The sequence below is a fragment of the Cetorhinus maximus genome, chromosome 21 (assembly GCF_964194155.1).
Source record: "Cetorhinus maximus chromosome 21, sCetMax3.hap1.1, whole genome shotgun sequence".
NCBI lineage: Eukaryota > Metazoa > Chordata > Chondrichthyes > Lamniformes > Cetorhinidae > Cetorhinus > Cetorhinus maximus.
Genome location: NC_135899.1, coordinates 9994487 through 10010573, shown reverse-complemented (window position 1 = coordinate 10010573; position 16087 = coordinate 9994487). Strand labels below are relative to the sequence as shown.

General features: G+C 46.0%; 1 protein-coding gene across 1 annotated transcript in view; it reads left to right on the top strand.

The window, feature by feature from the left end:
• The first annotated feature begins 1830 nt into the window (after positions 1-1830).
• Positions 1831-16087, top strand: part of LOC144695511 (E3 ubiquitin-protein ligase TRIM69-like) — a 149358-nt gene continuing 135101 nt past the window's right edge. The window contains exon 1 of the mRNA XM_078566388.1: positions 1831-2170. Coding sequence (XP_078422514.1) covers positions 1936-2170 — 235 coding nt within the window. The 5' untranslated portion in view covers positions 1831-1935. The remainder of the gene's footprint in view (positions 2171-16087) is intronic.

Genomic DNA, 16087 nt, shown 5'->3' with positions numbered 1-16087 from the left:
GCACAGATTCTGTCAGCAGGTGGCAACGGTGCACTTTGTAACAACGAAAGACTTGCGCTCAGAGTCTCAGCCCATCCCAGAAACTTCCTGTACCCGCAATGAATTAGTCACCAGTCCAGGAGCCTCCGTTATGGAGGAAAATGCAGCAGAAGTTTATAGCTGTCAAGATCCAACATCGACAGGAATTAAATAAATGTTTAGTTAATCTCTCTTTGGTGCTGGTTGAGGGAAGAATGTTGTCCAGGACATCGGGAGAACTCCCATGTTCCTTTATACCGTGGGATCTGAAACACCCACTTGATGCTGACGTGTCTTGGAGCGATTGGGCTAGTCGCAGGAAGATGGGAACAGGATTCAGCCCCTCGAGTCTTTTCCACCAGTCAGTTAGATAGTGGCTGGTTTGCAACTCAACTCTAATTACCCACCTGAGCTCCGTGACCCAGAACCATCGAAGTTCCAATTTTCCCAGTATCCACAGACTGTCGGGGAAGAGAATTCATCATTTCCCCTACACATTCTAATGGAAATGTATTTCGTGATTTCGCTGCTCAATGATCAATAAGATATTGACAGAAGTTCCCCCATGCTGATAATAGGTAAGAGTGTGTTCAGAGTAGAATTCCTTCCGGTGGGGAGGACCGCCGCTGCTGACGGAAACTTCCCAGGTTTTCTTGCTGTTGAAATGAAAGTAAGGAAATTCCGCTGGGCTGTGTAAGGGGTGAAGCATCCACAAGCACCAGATTTTCCTTTCTGTGCTCCACAAAGGTGCTGCTTAACGCCCAGACAGCAACAATAAAAATATACCCCAATGGTGCACATTGTAAAAGATATGGAACATTTTGCACAACAGAATCACATCCAATATTTCTACAATAAAACAAGTCATTTATTTCAAACCAACATTGGCCCCTCCTCTCCCCTTCCCCCATTCCCTCTGTTTTTCAGGCAAAACCAATATCTGTTTGTCTCTCAGTCCCGTGAAGGGTTCTTCCCAACAGTGTGTTTTTCCTCTGCTGTGTCGACTACAGCGTAGTTCTTGTAGGTCGAAGCACAAGCGCTTCATTCAATACAATTCAGTTTCTGCACCTTGCTGTCTCGTCGGTAGTATTGTAATCGACAAGACTAAAAATTAGAGAAAAGTGCGATGGAACCTCGATCTCCAAGCATCTCCGTCTCCTCCCTCTATTTCCCATCCTCTCTCTGTTCCCCACCCCACTCCGCCCCCCCACCCCCCCACCCCTCTCTCCTCTACCAACATTCGCTGAATGTTTTTCAGTCCGTTGTGAGGGTTTACTTGGAGCTGGTGTGCGTGGTCACCGCCTTTGTCCCTTCCGAAACGGCGTGCTTGGCCAGTTCTTCGGGCAGCAGCGGGCGCACCGCGGTCTGAATCTCCCCGGAGCTGATGGACCTGTGCTTATTGTAATGGGCCAGTTGGGAAGCCTCACCCACGATGCGCTCGAATATATCGTTCATAAACGAGTTCCTGATGCTCATGGCCTTGGAGGAGATGCCGGTGTCGGCGTGAGCCTGCTTCATCACTTTGCAGATGGAGATGGAATAAATCTCCTTCCTCGAACCTCGCCGTTTCTGCTGCTCTTTGCTGGAGGTTTCTTTAAGGCTTCCTTGGCTCCCATCTTGGGGACTTCTTTCTTCTCATCAACCATCTTCAGTTCCAGTCACACTGAGCTTGTCACCGACAAGGTTCAATTACCTATTGCGCACCACCGCCCGTGCGCCCCGTCAACTAACCATGTTTTTCCTTTATACTGTGCGAGGTTTTAGATTCACGTGTGAAAGACGTGTGAAACAGGATAGAGATTAGTTTATAATATGAAGTTATTGAGCATTGCAACCAACTTCACCAGGAAATAACAGAACTGATATGTTAACGCAGCAACATCAAAACTGAAAACGGTTTGAATCAGGAAGTACTGAATGAGGACATGGCTTCCAGAGAAGGCCCAGAGTTTGACCGAGGAGACAATTTGTCCCATTTGTCTTGATCTCTTCACTGATCCGGTAACACTGGATTGTGCACACAACTTCTGCCGCTCTTGTATCACCCAGTGTTGGGAAAAGAAGGAGATAAACTCCTGCCCGGAATGTAGACAGAAGTTTCCGGAAAGAAACCTCAGGTTAAATCGGCTATTAGCGAATCTGGCCAAGAAAGGTCGAAAATTAAAGCGGAAGCATCCCTCTCCTTAAGTGCGAAACCCCGGAAGATCGGGGTTTACCTGGGCTATGAAGGTGGCAGGTCTCATTTTACAGAATGCCCCCTCCCCATACTTTGATCCACACTTTCACTGAGAGACTCTTTCCCATTTTCAGTCCAGCATCGAATGACGGCTGGGAGGGGGAGAGAAGAAACAAATTGAAGCTCAATTGTAGAGTTAAACTTACCGAGGTAGAATGAGCTGTGAACTGTCGGAACTCGGTGACCTTCCTGCCTGTAATGTTGCTCCACAGAAGTGATATTGTTGTGCTTGAGGTGAATCAGTGCAGGCGTACTGTCAATGCTTTTGGTAAACTAAACAATTGAAACTGCACTTTATTTAAAACCATGCACTTCAGTTCTTTATTAGATCCTGGGAGCATAAAGCAAAACTGTTCTTTTATTTTTACTCCTTGCTCCACACTTTAGCTCGTTACAAAACCCATCCCGAACTTATTGACCCGGATTATAAAATCGCTGTCGGGTGAAAACGAGAGGTGGTCGCATGGAAATGGCACTAATGTTTACACTGGCGCTTCGTCCATCCCCACCTTGATCATGGTCCTGAGGTGGGCAGCTGGAATACCCTCCTGCTTCAGATGGGAAGGTTCATAGAACCATAAATCACATAAGGAGGGCATTCGGCCCTTCCTGCTTATGCCAGTTCTTTGAAAGTACTGCCCAGCTGGTCCCATTCCCCCAACATTTCCCCACGGCCCTGCAATAATGTAGCCCTTCAAATATTAATTCAATTCCCTTTTGAAAGTTAATATTGAAATTACTTACCCCACCCTTCAGGCAGTGTTTTCCAAATAATAACTTGCTGCGTAAAACACCTCCCTCCTATGTCGTCTGGCCCTTTTGCTAGTACGAAAGCTCATCACTGCACCTCCACTGTCACTCTGTTTCAGATAGTATGTCTCAGCAGCAATCCAGCCCCGAGTTCCCTGGTCTGTATTCTCAGTTGGCGCACCAAGCAGAGCTCAGCAATTCTGTCACCACCTTCTGATTTAGGCACAGGCACTACAGACGGATGAAACAGAGGCATTTATTTCTCTGTGCAGGGTGATAGGGTATCTGGGAGTCCACCAATATATTCATTATATTTGCTTATTAGGAAAGTGATTAATTAAAAAATGCATCTGTTAAGATAGAGCGACCATGTAATCCGAGGCATATCTATACACATTTATAAAAACAAAAAGCTAAAAGCTACTGCGGATGCTGCAAATCCAAAACAAAAACAGAATTACCTGGAAAAACTCAGCAGGTCTGGCAGCATCGGTGGAGAAGAAAACAGTTGGCGTTTCGAGTCCTCACGACCCTTTGGCAGAACTGAAGTAATATTAGGAGAGAGGTGAAATATAAGCTGGTCTAAGGTGGGGGGCGGGGGGAGAGAGAAGTTGAGGGAGGGTTTTTTGTGGGGATAAGCAAGCAGTGATAGGAGCAGATAATCAAAAGATGTCACAGACAAAAGGACCAAAGAAGTGTTGAAGGTGGTGATATTATCTAAGAAAAGTGCTAATTAAGAATGGATGGCAGGACACTCAAGGTGCAGCTGTAGTGGGGGTGGGGTGGACAGACTAGAAAAGTATTAGTTGTAGATTTAAAAATACAACTAATACTTTGTTAGTCTGTCCACGCCCACCCCCACTAGAGCTGTACCTTGAGTGTCCTGCCATCCATTCTTAATTAGCACTTTTCTCAGATAATATCACCACCTTCAACACCTCTTTGATCCTTTTGTCTGTGACATCTTTTCATTATCTGCTCCTATCACTGCTTGCTTATCCCCACAACCACGCCACCCTCAACTTCTCTCTCCCCCCACCCCCACCTTAGACCAGCTTATATTTCACCTCTCTCCTAATATTACTTCAGTTCTGCCGAAGGGTCGTGAGGACTCCAAACGCCAACTGTTTTCTTCTCCACCGATGCTGCCAGACCTGCTGAGTTTTTCCAGGTAATTCTGTTTTTGTTTTCTATACACATTTAGACGCTTTTACCTGCTATCTCCGTATGTGGTTAAGTGCCATGTACTGCTTTATCATGCGAAGCTCCATAGTACACTTTATTACATTAAACACGCTGTACAAATATAAGTTGTTGCTTTTTTGATCTACCATTGTACTTTTTTAATTTTGTATTCACCTAAGAGACCATTATGCCTTGCAGGAACGTATAACTATAGCAACGTGGGGCTAGTAAGAGAAGCAGCACAGTTAAAGGAGGGGTAATGGATAATATTTCTAATTTCATTGAATGGTAGACCACAACTAGTTCTGGTTACCAGGTTTTAGAAAGTACGTGAGGGTCCATGAGAGGGTGCAAAGGAAATGTACAGCAATGGTTCCAGGGATGAGGGATTTTAGCTACAAGGTTAGGTTGTTTTCCCTGGAGCAAAGGAGACTGAGGGGAGATGTGAAAAATGGGTACAAGATTATGACCGTATTAGATCAGATAGGGAAAGCAAAGTTGTTTCCATTAGTTGATGGTACAAGGAGTAGGCGACAATGATTTCAATATCGGTCAAGAGATACAAGAGGGACGTGAAGAACTTTTTTATACAGCAAGTGAAAATGACCAGCAACTTCCTGCCTATGAGAGTGGTGGAAGTGAGAATAAAGAATTTTAAAATGATATTGAATGAGCTCTTGAGAGAAATAAACTTTCCTCAAGCGGAGAAGTTTAAATCTCATATGCCTAAAAGGGCTACAGAGATAGTGTAGGAGAGTGGAACTGAAATATTTTTCTATAGGCTGCCTATCTGAACACAATGGGCCGAATAGCCTCCTCCTTTTCCGTAATATGGAGGGGTGGGGGAACTGAAGGGAGGGGGTGTGGGAGGCGAGGGTGTTGGTGGCGAGGTGGGAGAGTAGGAAGGGGAGGGTGGGGTGAGAGAGTGGGGTGGGCGGGAAAGGGAAGGGGAGCGTGGAAGCGGAGGGATGGGCTAGGGGAGGGTTTGGGGAGGGTAGGAGGCGTGTGGCGGTGAGGAAGAAGAGAAGGCGGGGTGGAGAGGAGATGGAGGCATCGGATGAGGGGCACTGGAGGGAGAAGGAAGAGGAGGAGGAAGAAGAAGGGGTGAGCCTGTGGAGGCGGTGAGGAGGAGGAGGTGGTCATCAAGGGGAGGGGGTGGGGTTGGTGAGGTGGGCAAGATGGGATGGGGGTTGATGTGAACGAAGATGTGAATGAAAGATAATGTGGAGGAGGGAGGGCTGAGGATGTGATGTAGGAGGGGTGCTGGGGCCCGGGATGAGGTAGAGGAGAGGGAATGGTGGACTGAGTTGGAGGCGGGGAGATGTTGGGTGAGTTGGAAGAGGAGGGGTGAATGAGGGATGGAGTTGGAGGAGCAGGCGACAACAAGGTTATTTGGAAGCGAGGGAAATCTGGGGTAAGGTGGAGTGGGTGAGGTGGAAGTGGGTTTACGGGTTGGCTAAGTTAGAGCTGGGGTGAGGAGGAGTTTGTGAGGAAGAGGAGAGGGGTGGCAGCGGTGCAGAGCTGGAGGATGGAAAGGGGGTTAAGGATGGGGTGTGGGTGTAAGGAGGAGAGGCGAGGGAGTAAGGAGGAGATGGAAGGGGCAGAGGACAAGATGGGTGGCGTAAGATGGGGGGAGTTAAGGAGGAGGGGTTGTAAAGGACGTGCAATGTAAGGAGGAGGAATGGTAAGAGGACCGGGGTAAAGGGGGTTGGCGGTAGGTCGATGGGAGATAAGGATGAAGTGGGACAGGGATGAAGTGTGGAGGGGGAAGAGGCTGAGGACGAGTGGATTAGGGGAATGGGTTAAGGAGGAGGGGAATTGGAGGATGTGGACGATGGGGTGTGGGAAGAGAGACTTGTTTGGAGGTGGGGATTGGGGCGAGGTGGATGGGGTAGCAGGGATGTGAAGAGGAGGGATGGTGAGGTAAGTGGGAGTGCGATAAGGATAAGAGGACTAGGGAATTACGGATGAGAGTCAGATGGTGTAACGAGGATGGGGTGGTATAAGAGGCACATGGCAGCATGATATTATTGCTATAATGGAAACCTGGCATAAAGAGGGACAATAATGGCAAGTGGACATCCCATATTTGTTTTTCAGGCAGGATAGAGAGGGGGATAAAAAAGCAGGGATGAAGCATTATTGGCTATAGATCAATTACAGTTGTGAGGAGGGTGTTTTAATAAATGAACCATCGAATGAGCCAACATGAGTTGATCTCAGGAATAAAAAGGGACAACGACACGACAGGGAGTGTACCATAGACCCCAAAACAGTGAGAGGGAGACAGGAGAGCAAATACGTTGGCAAATTTCTGAGTGCAAAAACAACAAGGCAACCGTGGTTGGGAACCTCAAATGCCCTAAAATCAACTGGGATACGAAGAATGTAATAGGCACAGAGGGCACAAAATTCTTGAACTGCATTCAAAAGGACATTTTTCCCCAGCACATAACAAGCCCAAAGCGAGGGGCTGTAATCCTAGGTGCAGTATATTAGGAAACGAAACTGGGCAAGTGGATCTAGCAGCAGTGGTTGACCATTTTTGAGATAGGGGCCATAATACAGTTAGATTTACTATAATTAGGGAAAAGGATGAAGATAGAGCACGGATAAAAATTCTAAACGGGGGGGAAGCAAATTTTACGAAACTGAGAGGTGATCTGGTGAAAGTGGGCAGGTTACAACGACTTGAAGGATAAATGGTGTTAAATCAGCAGGAGTTATTCAAAAGCGAGGTTCTACAGGCACAGTGTAAACACGTCCCCAGAAGGAATCACAGAATCACACAGTGCAGAAGAGGCACTTCGGCCCACCGAGTCTGCACCAACACGTGAGAAACACCTGACCTACCTACCTAATCCCATTTACCAGCACTTGGCCCATAGCCTTGAATGTTATGACCTGCCAGCTGCTAATCCAGGTTCTTTTTAAAGGATGTGAGTCAACCCATCTCCACCACCCTCCCAGGCAGCGCATTCCAGACCGTCACCACCCTCTGGATAAAAACGTTTTCCCTCACATCCCCCCTAAACCTCCTGTCCCTCACTTTGAACTTGTGTCCCCCCATGACTGACCCTTCAACTAAGGGGGACAGCTGCTCCCTATCCACCCTGTCCATGCCCCTCAAAATCTTGTACACCTCGATCAGGTCGCCACTCAGTCTTCTCTACTCCAAGGAAAACAACACAAGTCTATCCAACCTCTGTTCATAACTTAAATGTTTAATCCCAGGCAACATCCTGGTGAATCTCCTCTGCACCACCTCCAGTGCAATCACAGCCTTCCTATAATGTGGCGACCAGAACTGCACACAGTGCTCCAGCCGTGGCCTCACCAAGGTTCTATACAACCTCAACATGACCTCCCTACTTTTGTAATCTAGGTCTCGATTGAAAATGGCAAGTGTTCCATATTCCTTTTTCAACACCCCACTAACATGCCCCTCCGCCTTCAGAGATCTATGGACACACACGCCAAGGCCCGTTTGTTTCTCAGAACCTCCTAGTGTCATGCTGCTCATTGCATGCTTCCTTGTCAAATTACTCCTTCCAAAGTGTATCACCTCAAAATTTTCAGGGTTAAATTCCATCTCCCACTTATGTGCCCGTTTGATCATCCCGTCTATATCTTCCTCTAGCCCAAGACAATCAACCCGGCCAATCTTTGTGCCATCCGCAAACATACTAATCCTACCCCCCACATAGTCATCTATGTCGTTTATATAAATGACAAATAGTAGGTGACCCAGCCCAGATCCCTGTGGTACGCCACTGGACACTGGCTCCCAGTCACTAAAGCAGCCGTCTGTCATCACCCTCTGTCTCCTACAACTAAGCCAATTTTGAATCCACCTTATCAAATTACCCTGTATCCCATGTGCATTTGCCTCCTTTATAAGTCTCCCATGTGGGACCTTCTCAAAGCCTTTGCTGAAATCCATATAAACTACATCAACTGCAGTACCCTCATCCACACACCTAGTTACCTCCTCGAAAAAATCAATCAAATTTGTTCCATACCTTCATCCTCATTCTCTTGGGTGAAGACCGATGTGAAGTATTCGTTCAACACTCGGCCGATGTCCTCTGGCTCAACCCATAGATTGCCCCCTTGGTCCCTAATGGGCCCTACTCTTTCCCTCGTTATTCTCTTCCCATTGATATAATTATAGAATATCTTGGGATTTTCCCTACTTTTACCAGCCAGAGCTTTCTCATAACCCCTATTTGCTCTCCTTATTGCTTTCTTATGCTCCAACCTGCACTGTCTGTACTCCACTAATGACTCCGCTGACTTGCTCCCCTTTGTACCTGCTAAAAGCCTCTCTTTTCCTTCTCAACGTATCCTGAATATCTTTGGTCATCCATGGTTCTCTGGGCCTGTTACTCCTTCCTATCGCCCTAGAGGGAACATGTTGAGCCTGTATCCTCCCCATTTCCTTTTTGAACGTCCCCCATTTCTCTTCTGTAGATTTCCCCACAAGTAGCTGTTCCCAGTCTACCTTGGCCAGATCCTGCCTTATTTTACAAAAATCCACTCTTCCCAATCCAAAACATTGTTTTTTGCAACTTGTCGATTTTTTTGTCCATAACAAGCTTAAATTGTACCATGTTGTGGTCGATATCACTGAAATGCTTCCCCCGACCATCTCAGTGGCTTCATTCCCCAGAATTAGGTCTAGCACCTCGCCATCTCTTGTTGGACGCATTACATATTGACCTAAAAAGTTCTTCTGTACACATTTCAAGAAATCCACTCCATCCAAGCCCTAAACACTATGTCTATCCAAATTAATGTTGGGAAAGTTGAAATCACCTAATATAATTAACCTACTGCTATTGCTTTTACACACCTCCGTGAATTGTGCACACATTTGCTCCTCAATTTCCTACTGACATCCTGGGGTCTATAATAAACACCTAACAATGTGGCTGCCCCTTTTCTATTCCTAAACTCTACCCACAAAGCTTCATTCGATGCCAAGATATCATCTATCCTTACTGCAGTAACGGACTCCTTAACAAATAATGCAATGCCTCCTCCTCTTTTACCTCCTCCCCTGTCTCGCTTGAAGATTCGAGATCCCGGAATGTTGAGCTGCCAATCCTGCTCCTCCCTCAACCACGTCTCTGTGATAGCTATTACATCACAATTCCACGTGTTAATCCTCAGCCTTAGCTCATCCGTTTTACCTACAATACTCCTGGCATTAACGTAGAGGCCTTCCAGCCTTGCCTTATTCCCTTGAAACTTAATGCAGCTGTAATCCCTCTGATTTGATTGTTTTACTGTATTATGATATGTCCCTATTCTGCTAACATTCTATGCCCCTTCCCCCTGCCAAATTAGTTTCAACTCCTATCAACAGCACTAGCAAATACACCCGCTGGGATTTTATCCCCACCCTGGTTCAGATGTAGACTGCCCCGCTTTTACAGGTCCTGCCTTCCCCAGAAATGGTCCCAGTGATCCAGTAATCTAAAACCCTCCCTCCTGCACCAACCCTTAAGCCACATATTCATCTGCGCTATTCTCCTATTTCTGTGCTCGCTAACATGTGACACTGGGAGTAATCCGGAGATTACAAACCGGGTGGTCCTGCTCTTTAGCCGACTGACTAACTCCCGGAATTCTTGGTGCAAGACCTCATCCCTCTTTCTACCTATGTCATTGGTACCAATATGTGCCTTTGCCTCTGCCTTATCATGCTCCCCCTTCAGGATGCCCTGAAGCCATTCAGTGACATCTCGGACCCTGGCATCAGGGAGGCAACACACCATCCTGGAGTCACGTTGATGGCCACAGTAGCGCCTATCTGTTCCCCTGAATATAGAATCCCCTCTTACTATTCCTCTTCCTCTTTTCCTCCCCTCCTATAGAGACAGGCTCTTTGTGGTGCCAGAAGCTTGGCTCTGTCTGCACTCCCTGGAGGAACCAGCGACCTCATCAGCCTCCAAAATAGAATACCGATTTGCAAGCGGGACCCCAGGGGAATCCTGAACTCCCTGCCTGTTTCTCGTGGACTGCCTGATGGTCACCAATTCCCTTCCTTCCTCAAGTACCTTCAGCTGCGGTGTAACCATCTCTCTAAACGTGGTACCCACGATGCTCTCAGACTCGCGGATGGTCCACAGTGGTCCCAGCTGTTGCAGCTCTGAAATCCTAGCTTCCAGGAGCTGCAGCTGGACACATTTCCTGCACACATGCTGGTTCCTCGCACTGGAACTTTTCCCAGCATGCCACATGGAGCATGAGGAGCACACCATCGCTTTCAGCTCTTCTGCCATGACTTATCCCTTTAGATTAAACCTTTTAAATCAATTACTCTAGGGCCATTCTTTCCTGATCCTCGTTCCTACAGAATATACAAACTATAAACCACGAAAAAGACCTTAAGCTATAAGCGAAAGAAGTAGGAAACAATTATGTGACCTTACCCACTACTTACCAGTCATTTCTCTCCCTTGTAGCCTCTACTGCTGCTGCAGGGCAAGACCACGCTCTGAAGATTTAAGAAGTTGGATAGCAAAGAAAAAGTGCAAAGAGCACCTCTTCCTCCCTGCACCGAATTCCCACTGTGTACCAAATTGCCAAAACCCACACTCACTCAGGCTGACTCTCACTCAGGATGTGGTATTTCCCCTGCTCGTGTGCAAGCTCACTGATCGTGAAAAAGCGTGGTACTGCCAAAGCTAGAGACCCCTGGCTGTATAGAAGTATACAAGTTAAGTTTACAAAGAAGGCTTATGGCAATCATGAAAACGTAATACTGCAGAAAGCCTAGAGGAGTATAGAATGTAGAGGGGTGAATTAAAAATGGTAATTAGGAAAGAAAAGAGAGGATATGAAAAATATTGGCAGGTAAAATCAAAGAAAACCCAAAAATGTTTTACCAGTACATTCAGAGCAAGAGAATAACAAAGGAAAAGTTCGGGCCGATCAAAGATGTTCATGGAACCTTGTGCTCTGATGCTGAAGAAGAGGGCAGGGTTCTCAATGAGTGCTTTGTCCCACTCTTCACTAAGAGAGGGATGAAGCAGATATTCTAGTTAAAGAGGAGGAATGTGAAACAGTAGATTTAATTAATTCCTTAAGAACATTGAGAGAGGACTGGAGGGACTGACATCCTTGAAAGTGGATAAATCGCCAGGGGTGGAGGAATTGTATCCCAGGCTGATAAAAGAAGACAGGGAGGTAATAATGGATGCCCTGAGGATCATTTTCCAATCCTCACTAGATACAGGCGAGGCACCAGAGGATTAGAAGTCTGTGAAAGTTGTGCTATTATTTTTAAAGCGTGTGAGGGATAGACCAAATATTTTTAGACTGGCCAGTCTAACTTCTGTGCTGGGCAAATTATTTGAATCAATTCTGAGAGACAGGATAAACTGCCACTGAGAAAGGAATGGGTTAATCAAGGATAGTCGGACTTGTTTTGTTAGGGGAAGGTCGTGCCTTACTAATTTAATCGATATTTTTGATGAAGTAACAAGGAAACTGATGAAGGTAGTGCAGTGGATGTTGTCTACATGGATTTTAGTAAGGCATTTGACAAGATCCCACATGGCAGACTGGTCAGAAAAGTAAAAGCCCATGGGATACAGGGGGATGTGGCGAGTTGGATTGAAAATTGGCTCAACGACCGGAAACAAACTTTAATAGTTGATGGGTGTTTTCAGATTGGAAAATGGTTTCCAGTGGCGTTCCACAGAGCTCAGCATTGGGGTCCGTGCTGTCTGTCGTATATATTAATAATTTGGACTTAAATGTGGGTGGCATGATTGAGAACTTTGCATATGACACAAAAATTGACCACGTAGTTGATAATGAATAGGACAGCTGTTGTCTCCAGAATTACATCAATGGTTCGGTTGAGTGTATGGAAAAGTGGGGCAGATGGAATTCAATACCGAGAATTGTGAGGTAATGCATTTGGTGGTGGTGGTGGTGGTGGGGGGGGGGGGGGGAGGCGGGGGTCGGGGGGGTTGGGAGGAGGTGGCAAACAAAACTCGGGAATACACAATAAATGGGAAAGTATTGGGAGAGGTAGAGAAAGTGAGGAACCTTGGTGTGCATGTCCACAGGTCCCTGAAGGAGGAAGGATAGGTGGAAAAGTTGGTAAAGAAAGCATATGGAATGCTTGCCATTATTGGCAAGGCATACAGCACAAAGGCAGGGATGTAATGATGGAACGGTATAAAACACTGGTTAGGCCACAGCTGGAATTTTGTGTGCAATTCTGGTCGCCACGTTCCAAGAAGCACATAATTGCTCTCGAGAGAGTACAGAGAAGATTTACAAGAACGTTGCCAGGACTTGAAAATTGTAGCTATGAGGAATGATTGGATAGGCTAGGGTTGTTTTCCATGGAACAGAGGTGACTGAAGGGTCACTTAATTGAGGTGCCCAAGATGATGAAGGGCCTAGATAGGGTAGACAGGGATGCCCTGTTGCCCCTAGCAAAGAGGTCAATTACCAGGAGGCACAGGTTTAATGTGATTGGTAGAGGATTAGAGGGGGCATGATGAAACATTCCTTCATCCAGGGGGTGGTAGATTATTGGAATTCACTGCCTGGTTTGGTGATCGAGACAGAAACACTCATTAAAAAGGCGCCGGATCTGCACCTAAAGCGCTGCAACCTGCAAGACTACAGACTAGCTGCTGGAAGTTGTGATCAAAATGGGCAACTAGTGTTTTTTTTCCTTTTTCGGCTAGCACAAATATGATGAGCTGAATTGCCCACCCCCCCACCCTCCCTCCCACCCCCTCCCCTCCTTCTGTGCTGTAACTTTTCTATAGTTCTATGGTTCTAGGCTTGGGGCTGAGGAAGAGGTTTTATGTGATGAGAAGGCTTTTGGTGGTGCGGAGGATTTGGGATGAGGGGAAAGTAGGATGGGGGCTTGAGGAGAAGGAGAGATTGGTTGGTTGAGGAGTAGAAGGATGGGGGTAGGTTGGAGGAGGGCGATTGGCGATGTGTGGTGGAGCGGAAATGGCATGTTGTGGAGAGGGTGAGGACAGGGGATGGGGGTTGAGGTGGTGCAGGTGTGAGCGTTGCTGTGGTGCGGAGGAACAGGGTTGGGAAGTGAGGAGGAGGATGGGGTTGGTGTTAAGAGGGGGCGACAGCGTGTGCAAGACAGGTATGAGGGTATGGATGACGGGGTGTGAGAAATGGTGTCGGTTTTGGAGGAGGCGATAGGGGTTGAGGAGTATGGCGCTTGGGGATGTTGCAGAGGGCAGGGTATGGTGTGTGGAGCGGGTTGCGTGTGGGGAGGCAAGGATGATTTTTTTTTAAATCAATCATGGGTTGTGGGCGTCTCTGGCTAAACCAGCATTTATGCCCATCCCTAATTTCCCTTGTTCAGAGAGCATTTACGAGTCAACCACATTGCTGTGGGCCTGGTGTCACATTAGGCCAGGCCAGGAAAGGACGGCAGATTTCCTTCCCTTAAGGGCATTAGTGAACCAGCCGTGTTTTTGCAACAATCGGCAATGGTTTCATGGTCATCATTAGACTTATAGTTTCAGATTTTTATTGAATTCACAGAGGAAGTGGATGCCAGAGATCATGAACTTTATAAAACTATGAGATGTCTAGGTAGAGTGGAAAGGAAGGCTCTATCCTCTTGGCAGTTGGTCCTTTAAATGGTTGCATTGATTTCGGGCAAGAGGTAGAGGTTGAGATGGGCATTGACAGCAATTTTTTCACATAAGGGGTGAAGGTGGGGACCTGGGGATCAGTGCCCCCAAATGCTGCTAAACACGGAATACTTCACAGCATGTTTTTAAAAGGTAATTGGATAGGCATTTGAAATTTCAACTGCAAATACCAAGTTATGGAAAGTAAGATTAGACTGGATGTGTCCTTGCCAGCTGGCACAGAAATGATGGGCCGAAAGGGCTCCTTCCATGCTGTAAGTATCTATGATTCTACAAAGTTAAAAAACACCTAATATATTTTTTCAAATACATTCCTTACAGTTTTCCTAATTTTACAAGACCCTTAACCATCTTGTCAATAAGAACATAAGGAAGGGGAGCAGGAGTAAGTCATTCAGCCTTTCGAGCCGCTCTGCCATTCAATGAGATTATCGCTGATCTTCTACTTCAACACAATTTACATATGAACAAACGAAATAGGTGCAGTAGTAGGCCATTCGGCCCCTCGAACCTACCCCACCATTCAATAAGATCGTGGTAGATCTGTTTTAGTCTCGAATCCCACATTTTCATCTGTCCCGATAACCTTTCATTACCTTGCGTAATAAGAATCTATCTCCCTCTGCCTTAAAAATATTCAATGACCTCGCTTGCGCTGCCTTCTGAGGCAGAGAGCTCCAAAGTCGCACAACCAGCTGGGAGGAAATATTCTAATCACTGTCCTAAAAGGGCGAGCATTAATTTTAAAAGTCTCACCTAGTTCTGGACACATCCACAAGACGTAACATCCTTTCCACGTCCACCATGTCAAGACCATTCAGGATCTTATATACTTCAATTAAGTCACCCCTCAATCTTTTAAACTCCAGTGGAAATAAGCCCAGCCTTTCCAACCTATCCTCATAAGACAACCTGCTTATTCCAGGCACTATCCCCGTATCCCTTGCTGTTTTTAATATCTAGAAATCTATCAATCTCAGTCTTGAACATACTCAATGACTGAGCCTCTGCAGCCCTCTGTGGCGGAGAATTCCAAAGATTCACCACCCTCTGATGAAGAAATTCCTCCTCAATGCAAAATGGTCTGTCCCTTATTTTGTCCCCGGGTCCTAGAACACCCAACCAGGGGAAGCATCCTCCTTGCATCTACCCTGTCGAAACCCGCAAGAATTTTGTACTCTTGAATGAGATCACCTCTCCTTGAAAAAGCTGGATAATAAAGGCCCCGTCTATTTAATCCTTCAAATCCCCCATCCCAGGAATTAGTTTGGTGAACCTTCGTTTTATTTTCTCTATGACATCAATGTGTCTCCTTAGGTAAGGAGACCAAAACTGCACACAGTTCTCCAGGTGTGTTCTCAGCAAGGATCTGTCTATATAACTGCAGTAAGACTTCTTAACTCCTGTACTCTAATCCTCATGCAATAAAGGCCATTTCCCCTCGTAATTCCTTGAAGTACCTGCATGTTAGCCTTCAGTGACTTATGAACAAGGACACCCAAGTCCATTTGAAGTTGAACATTTCCCAGCCTCTCACCATTTAAGAAACACTCTGTATTTCTATTTTTCCCACCAAAGTGGATATCCTCACATTTCTCCACGTTGACTCCATCTGCCAATTTTCTGCCTACTCACTTATCCTCTACAAATCCCCTTGAAGCGCCTTGGCACCCTGCTCACAATTCACACTTCCACTTAGTTTTGTGGCATCTTCAAACTTAGAAAAATTACATTTAATCCCCACATCCAAGTCATTGATATAGATTGTCAGTAACTGGGGCCCAAGCACTGTTCCTTATGGTAACCATTACTCACAGCCTGCAATCTGAAAATGACCGATTTATTCCTACTGACTACTTTCAGCCTGTTAACCAGTTCCCAATCCAACCCAGTGTATTCCCCGCTCCCAATCCCATATGCTCTAATTGTGTTTACTAATCTATTCCGTGGGACCTTATCAAAAGCTTTCTGAAAATCTAATTATACCACTTCCACAGGTTCCTCCTTATCTATTCTGCTAGTTACATCCTCATAAAATACTCCAACAGGATTATTAAACATGATTCCCCTTCCATAAATCCATATTGACTCTACCCAATCCTACAATTATTTTCTAACTGTTTTGTTATCACATCCTTTATAACAGATTCTATGATTTTCCCTATGACAGATGTTAGACAAATGGGTCTCAAGTTCCATGTTTTCTTTATTCCCCCTTTCTTAAATAGTGGGGTTA